This window comes from Sinocyclocheilus grahami, unplaced genomic scaffold (genome assembly GCF_001515645.1).
Source record: "Sinocyclocheilus grahami isolate Dianchi unplaced genomic scaffold, SAMN03320097.WGS_v1.1 scaffold132.1, whole genome shotgun sequence".
Classification (NCBI taxonomy): domain Eukaryota; kingdom Metazoa; phylum Chordata; class Actinopteri; order Cypriniformes; family Cyprinidae; genus Sinocyclocheilus; species Sinocyclocheilus grahami.
Genome location: NW_015505311.1, coordinates 503,451 through 512,154, shown reverse-complemented (window position 1 = coordinate 512,154; position 8,704 = coordinate 503,451). Strand labels below are relative to the sequence as shown.

The 8,704-nt window shown below is 39.8% G+C and overlaps 1 protein-coding gene across 1 annotated transcript in view; it reads right to left on the bottom strand.

Moving 5' to 3' along the window:
- Positions 1-8,704, bottom strand: part of LOC107590690 (receptor tyrosine-protein kinase erbB-4-like) — a 48,835-nt gene that overhangs the window by 2,056 nt on the left and 38,075 nt on the right. Inside the window, exons 4-8 of the mRNA XM_016279590.1 lie at positions 4,401-4,556; positions 4,008-4,083; positions 3,353-3,499; positions 2,361-2,458; positions 2,102-2,272 (exon numbers count right to left, since the gene is read on the bottom strand). Coding sequence (XP_016135076.1) covers positions 2,102-2,272; positions 2,361-2,458; positions 3,353-3,499; positions 4,008-4,083; positions 4,401-4,556 — 648 coding nt within the window. The remainder of the gene's footprint in view (positions 1-2,101; positions 2,273-2,360; positions 2,459-3,352; positions 3,500-4,007; positions 4,084-4,400; positions 4,557-8,704) is intronic.

The following is an 8,704-nucleotide window of genomic DNA, read 5'->3' as shown; positions in this document are numbered from 1 at the left end:
AGAAAACTTACAGAAGACCTCTGTCATTGCCAACAAAGGGTATATAACAAAGTATTGAGATGAAATTTTGTTATTGACCAAATACTTATTTTCCACCATAATTTGCAAATAAATTCTTTAAAAATCCTACAATGTGATTTTCTGGATTTTTTTCTTCTCATTTTGTCTCTCATAGTTGAGGTATACCTATGATGAAAATTACAGGCCTCTCTCATCTTTTTAAGTGGGAGAACTTGCACAATTGGTGGCTGACTAAATACTTTTTTTTCCCCCACTGTGTATATATATATATATCTAGTAGGTGTGAGACAACTAGTGAAAACATCATAACGTTTCTTTGCTCTTCTTAATTTTCAGTGTGATTTTAGAGTTTTGGACCCCACTGTATTGACTATATATTCAGTATTTTGGATTGGGCACTTGGGAAAAACAATTACACTTTCTACACTACATAGTAATCCTCAAGTTTAAAGTGGTAAAGTTTAATGACTGTGTGAGACAGGAAGTTGGTGTAATTTTGCCTGTTCTTTTCCGTACTCAGGAAAAATGAAAGGCTGTGACCAACTTGGCAATGGAGAGTCTATTCAAACAGTAATAATGAAAGCACGGTGCAGCAGCACTGCTCCATATATTGTTCGGTGCCAATGTGACTCAATGTTTTCAACTGAACATACATGATAGTCAGCAAATTACAGAGCTAAACATGGGCATCGGAAGCAAACAAATAAATAAATACAAATGTGGATGGGTCCTCCCCCAGAAAATTTTGACTGGAGTAAATGCTATTTCCTGTATTCTGGTGCTTTTTAATTAAACAGTTGCTTTTATAGCCCAAAATGGTTATGGATTTGAGAAAGCAGCAGCATGGAAGGCTGTAGCTGAAACGCGGAATGGTGTTTAATTTATTAGGGCATTCCTCAGGTGGAATAAATTTGAGTGGCGGAGCTCTGAAAAGTGAACAGACATATGTGCTAAAGTAGAGACGGAAAAAGTGAGTGGGTTCAATATCATTGGTCTTAAAAATTGGGTGGGTCTTGTCCCACCCAGATACAGTGGTTCTGACGCCGATGGAGCTAAACATACACTACTGTTCAAAAGTTTGGGGTTCAGTTAATTTTTTACTTTGGAAGAAATTGATACTTTTATTCAGCAATGACACATTAAATTGATCAAAAGTGACAGTAAAGACTTTTATATTGTTGCAAAAAGATTTCTATTTTAAACAAATGCTGATCTTTTTAACTTTCTATTCATCAAGGAATCCTGAATATATCAAAGTTTCCACGAAAATATTAAGCAGCACAACTGATTCCAACATTGATAAGAAATGTTTCTTGTGGAGCATATCAGAATGATTTCTGAAGGATCATGTGACACTGAAGACTGGAGTAATGATGCTGAAAATTCAGCTTTGCCATCACAGGAATAAATTACATTTTAAGATGAAAATAGATATATGAAAATAGTTATTTAATTAGAAAGCAGTTATTTATAATAAATTATTATATAATATAATATTTTATATTATTTAATATTGTATTGCATTTTAATATGCTACAATATATACTACACTACTTTATTGTAATAGTATTTCACAATATTATTGTTTTTTACTGTATTTTTGTTCAAATAAATGTAGCATCGATGAGCATAAGAGACTTCTTACAAAACATAAAAAAAATGTATCAGCCTCAAACTTTTGAACAGTAGTGTACATATAAAGCATTCATCAACAGTATGAATTAATAAATACACAAATAAAAACAAATAAAAGGAATAATAAACAAATACACTATGGTCCAAAAGTCTGAGACCACACTGATAATCGGGAACTGAAAATTTGTAAAACCTGGAAACAATGTTTATGTTAAAGAAGAATTTAAATGTTTTATGTAATTATGTCCATAAATGTACTAGGGACAGCAACACAAGATGTCATAAGAAAAAGGCAGGAAGCTGGGAAAATAAAATAAAAAAAATATACACACATATACATACATACATACATACATATATATATATATATATATATATAGATGTGTGTATATAATTTATTGTTTGAATTGACAAATTTTGGTCCCACGTATACCGTGGTGCTTACTTGATTTGAATCTACATGTGGGTGGGGCATATGGGAAATGGGAGGAGCATTTAAGGAATGAGGAACCAAGTACTCCTCAGCGTCCATCAGGTCATCCAGCTCCTCTTCATCTAGAAGACTCAGGAAGAACTTACTGTGGTTGGGGCTGGGCAGCTTCATGCGATCATCGCCCTGAGATGACAACATAAAGTATTATCTACTGAGCTTCAGGAACATTTCAAATGGCCATTTCAAACAGAGAGAAGTTAGCAATCCCCACCTGTATGACGAGGTATCTCTGAGGGTCTCGAGCCATGTGGCTGAACTCTGCTGCGAGTTCTTTGAATCGAGGCCGACTATCAGCATCAATCATCCAGCCTGGAGGTGAAGAGGCCAACAATGTGTCAGAGATATACAACAAAATTCAACTTTTCAGGTCTAATCTACCTGAATATATGTCAGTGTGGTTTTACTGTGTTGACATTTTCATAAAACAAATAAATTCTCTATATTTATATATTAATTTTATATTTTTAGATATATTGAGTTTGGCATTTTCTTGATCCCAATTATTAATTTAATTTAATTTCCCCTCCAATCACATATTGCACAAATGAAAAGCAATAAAACTGGATTTCATGCAAGAATATCCCACTCTCTGAGGTGTTATAATTGTTATGTTGAATCAATGTGGCTTCCGGACAAATCTGATTACGACAAACAGATTTAATCTTCATCACTTGTCACTTCATTGTGGAACTGACTGTGCCAAGACAAATAGAAAGTGAGCGCATAAAGAGAGCTTATGTACTCAAGACAAATACAGGTGCATCTCAATAAATTAGAATGTCATGGAAAAGTTCATTTATTTCAGTAAGTCAACTCAAATTGTGAAACTCATGTATTAAATAAATTCAATGCACACAGACTGAAGTAGTTTAAGTCTTTGGTTCTTTTAATTGTGATAATTTTGGCTCACATTTAACAAAAACCCACCAACTCACTATCTCAACAAATTAGAATACTTCATAAGACCAACTTTATTGAGATGCACCTGTATACCAGTTATGATTTAGCTATCCCTTTATACATTTTAAATGATGGCAAAAGTGCAAAGCATAATTGTATTAAAGGTGAAGTATGTAATTTCTCTGCCACCAAATGGAGTTAATAAAATAACAACAGGTTACTGAAACACTTCCTCGATCATTGGTCAATAAAGATTAAAGCATACACTATGAACAGATTAGAAAATCTCAGAATATGACTCACATTTCACCATCACCATGTAGACGTCTATGGTGCAGATGGGCGGCTGGGGCAAACGTTCGCCCTTCTCCAAGATGTCTGGAATCTCACGTGTGGGAATCCCATCATAGGGCTTTCCTCCAAATGTCATCAGCTCCCAGATAGTCACCCCTGAATGAATGTGAAACTCATATTCCATCTCCAAAGCTCACTGTTAGCTAGCATGATGGTAATGAAACTATAGTAGAGGATGTGAAACCTACAGAGTATGTGTTGTCTTCACCTAAGTTTAACTTTCGTTATCTTATAGAAAACAGGATACTTTGGTTTACAATAAGTAATGGGAACTATAAATGCCACTTTTTGCAGTTTTACACTGCTAAATCCTGTACTAATTTGCATTTACTCTTTAGAGTGCCCTTTGAGAAAGAAATTAATATAAAAAATAAAATAATCAAAATAATAATTAATATAATATATATTATAACAAATATACAAATAAATTATTTATACTAATAAATAATAAAATTAATAAATTAATCAAACTAACACTATTATATAAAATAATAATACAAATAATATTATAAAATTATAAGAATATAAATATTATAATTTTTTAGTAATTTAATCAGAAAAAAGAAGCAGTAAAACAAAATTTGCTTCACTGTGTATAGCTCACCATAACTCCATACATCACTCTGATGTGTGAACTTCCTGTAATGAATGCACTCCAGAGCCATCCACTTGATAGGCATCTAGAGTAGAACATTACAAATTGGTTATGCAAAGAGCATTTCCATATCAGCGGAACATGACAATTCAGATACTCAATACTTTAATTGATTTGGGGAAGGTATGAAATGAAACATTAACAGAGTCCCAATGAGAACCGTCAAACTTTCACTCCAAGGGATTTAAGAAAGTTCTTTACAAAGAAAAACTGCTAGCTAACAAAAATTAATACTGCTGATTTTTCCATAAATCATCTTCAGGTTTGATATGCTTTTACCTTAGTGCATTTTGATGTTACGAATTTAATTAGAAAAATATGGATCAAGTTTCAAACACTGACCTTGCCTCCATCCGCACTGTACTCTTTTTCATCGGTTTCCAGCAGTCGAGCAAGTCCAAAATCAGTGATCTTGATGTGGTTTGGAGATTTTACTAGGACGTTACGGGCCGCGAGGTCCCTGTGCACCAGCCGCCTCTCCTCTAGGTACATCATACCCTGCCGAAGAGGAGATTTTAACAATTATTATTGAATTACAGTAGTGGTTAATACCACACAGCAACAAGTAAAACAGATCATACAACATTAAAGTAAAGTAAAGCTATTTTACCTCCCCTTTCATATAGACCACCACAATAGAAATACATCAGGGATTTAAACACGGCCCTGTCAAATTAGATTCCCTTCCTAAAGATAGACAGTAAATTAGTGGGAGATCTAATCAAAATTTAAATGCCATCTCCTTATTTCTCTTTACCCATGTTCACTCCCATTTTGCTGCTTTGGCTCACTGTGCATTAATACTTATCTTAGTGCCTCTACAGAAGTTTGCCTATGATTTATGGCTTTATGTTAATCTTCAATTAAAATGCAACTTCCTGGCCTTTGGGAGGAGAGGGGAGCTGTGCTGGAGGGGCTGCTGAACCTCCACTTACTGTATGCTTGAAGAAAATCACTGATAGTGAGGTTCAAGGAAATAGACCAGAGGGCTTTTTTTCTGGATAATGCTGAATGGAGCCATGAGAGAAATGATTGTGGCCGAATGACGGCTCTAAGAATGACAACAACACAGGAATGGAGCATTGAGGAAGACGCTGAAGTGAAGCAGATGCTTGCAAACAAAATGGCAAGAATACCGGCCACTGGAAACCCACTACATACATACACTCTTAAAAATAAAGGTGCTTCACGATGCCATAGAAGAACCTTTTTGTCTAAATGGTTCCATAAAGAACCTTTAACATCTGAAGAACCTTTCTGTTTCCCAAAAGGTTCTTTGTGGTGAAATAAGGTTCTTCAGATTAGAAAAACGCAAGAAAGAGATGGTTTTTTAAAGAACATTTGACTGAATGGTTCTTTGTGGAACCAAAAATGGTTCTTCTATGGCATCGCTTGAAGGACCTTTTGAAGCACCTTTATTTTAAAGAGTGTAGTCATTAAAAAGTGTTTTGAGTTGTGCTGTGTAATTGCCAATTTTCAGCACAATTACACAATGACAAAATCAATATCCTGCCAGTAGGTCAATGAATGAATAAAATGAGAAATGCCGGGCTGAAACACAAAAAGACTAAATTAAACAAACACAAGAAAGCATGATTTTTATTATTTTCACTCATATGCACCAATGGAACAAAGAATATGAATAAGCATCAATACATACAATACTGTTTAAAAGTGTGGGGCCAGTAAATTAATTCTTTCATTCTGCAAGCATCCAATAAATATTATTATAAATATTTAATAAAATGTATAATATAAAATTAAAATAGAAAAATAATTTAAATGCAGTTAAATATATTAACAGTTACATTAATGCAGACTTGCATCTTACTGACCCTAAACTTTTGAAAGGTAGTGTATTTTTACCAAAAATAAACATATATATATATACATATATACACGCCACACAGAGACTTCTGTGAACATTGTAGGCTGGATGATTAATGCTGATAGTTCACATTGTTAACTCTGAATCAGAGTTATTAACTAAAACAATTCTAGTGCCATTTTTGCTACTGACACTGAGATCAAACATGCCACGAAATGTAATAATAAAATAAACAGTGTACAGTGTATAGCCTTTCAAAAATGGTTACTAGAAAAACGTCTCAGGTTACGTATGTAACCCTAGTTCCTCGAGGGAACGAGACGCTGCATCGGAAACACTAGGGGAACGCCCTTCAGCATGACGGGCTCTGAACCTCGTGTGTAATCAGACCAATAGATGGGCGAGACGTCACGGCGGGTGACGTAATGACCAGGAAGCTATAAAAGCACGTGCGGTGAGACCAGTGTCAGCTCCTAGGAATGAAGCAAGCGCTGGCAGGGACGCCGGAAGTATGGCACTGAGACGCAGCGTCTCGTTCCCTCGAGGAACTAGGGTTACATACAGAACCTGAGACGTTCCTCTTCAGGAACTCGAGCTGCGTCAGAAACACTAGGGGAACGAGAATGCCCACACCGCCAGACTTCTAAGTCTCTGCCTAGGGTGAAAGATTGCACAGCTAGGGCAAGAGGGCAGAAGAGCCAGGAGTGGCTCGCAAATCTAGACCATAAAACCTAACAAAGGTAAGGGGCGTGGACCAACCCGCCGCGTTGCAGATGTCCTGCATAGGAACACCCGCTAAAAAAGCCTTAGAGGCTGCCACACTACGAGTTGAGTGAGCCTTGACCCCTAACGGCGAAGGGAGATCAGAGGACTCATAACAGCTGGAGATGGCATCCACTATCCACCGACTGCAAGAACTCCAGCACTGTACCAAGCGGGCAGTTAACTGGGTCTAGCTGGCGGTCTCCGCACCAAAAAGTGAAAAGTTTCCACTTCAATGCGTACAGTTTCCACGTGGAGGGAGCTCTGGATTGGAGGATGGTCTCAACAACCTCGGTTGAGAGACCGGAAGCTATGAGTTGTGCCTCCTCAGGGGCCACACCCTCAATTTCCACAGCTCTGGGCGGGGGTGGATGATCATACCCTCCGCCTGTGAGAGGAGATCTCTCCTGACGGGAATCTCCCACAATGGGGTGAAGCATCCATTCCCCGGGCCTCGGCCCCTGCCTCGACAGGATGTCTGCTTCCAAATTGAGATACCCAGGGATGTAAACTGCTCTCAGCGAGAGCGGATAATGGTCCCAGGGACCACACAAGGATCTGGTACGCTAGCTTGTACAAACGGCGTGAGTGCAGACCTCCCTGGAGGTTGATGTAAGAGACCACCGCTGTGTTGTCGGTACGCACCAACACATGGTGACCTCTCAGGTCTGGGAGGAAGTATCTTAGTGCATGTAGCACGGGCCAGCATCTCCAGGTAGTTGATGTGCCACGTGAGATGGCGACCACTCCATAGACCACGGGCAGGGTGGCCACTCATGACCGCTCCCCAACCGGTGAGGGACGCATCCGTCGCTAACGTTATGCGGCGACAAGGAGCTCCCAGCACCGGGCCCTGTGCCAAGAACCAAGGTTTCCTCCACATGTCCAAGGCACGTAGGCATCGCCGCGTGACCTTGAACATGCGAAGCGGGTTTCCCCTCGGGGAGAACCCCTTGGTCTTGAGCCACCACTGTAGGGGCCTCATGTACAGCACGCCAATAGGTATGACGTTGGACGCAGCTGCCATCAGACCCAGCAGTCTCTGAAACTGCTTGTCAGTGAGTGACCGGCCTTCTCTGACTCTCGCGACTGCGGTGAGGATCGACTCGATACGAGCAGGGGACATACATGCCTGCATTGTGGTTGAATCCCACACCACGCCTAGATAAGCGGTCCTCTGTAATGGAGAAAGCACACTTTTCTTGGCGTTTAGTCTTAATCTTAGCTCTCTCATGTGGGCGAGAATGACATCTCGATGTCGAATTACCATCTGCTCTGACTGAGCTAAGATCAACCAATCATCGATATAGTTTAGTATGCGGATGCCCTGGAGTCGCAACGGAGTCAGGACTGCATCCACACACTTTGTGAAAGTGCGGGGTGAGAGTGCACGTGCCGAAAAGAAGACACGATATTGGTACGCTTTGCCCCCGAAAGCAAACCTCAGGAACTCCCTGTGACTGGGAAGGATGGACACATGGAAGTATGCGTCCTTTAGATCGATCGTGACAAACCAGTCCTCGGACCTGATCTGAGACACGATATAGTTTAGTATGTGGATGCCCTGGAGTCGCAACAGAGCCAGGGCTGCATACTCACACTTTGTGAAAGTGTGGGGTGAGAGTGCAAGGCCGAAAGGAAGAACACGATATTGGTACACTTTGCCCCCGAAAGCAAACCTCAGGAACTCCCTGTGAGTGGGAAGGATGGATACATGGAAGTATGCATCCTTTAGATCGATCGTGACAAACCAGTCCTCGGACCTGATCTGAGACACGACCTGCTTGATAGTAAGCATCCTGAACTTCAGTCGCATGACTGAGCGGTTCAACTGACGTAGATTTAAAATCGGACGCAACCCCCCATCCTTCTTCGGAACTATGAAGTACCGGCTGTAGAACCCGGACTGCCTCACATGAGGAGGGACCACCTCGATGGCCTCCTTCCTCAGAAGAGTAACTACTTCTTGCTCCATGACCAGAGCCTGCTCGGTCTCGACACGGGGGAGCACGTGAGGCCAAGCTCTGTTTTTGTGCGCCCCTGTATATGGAGCTGG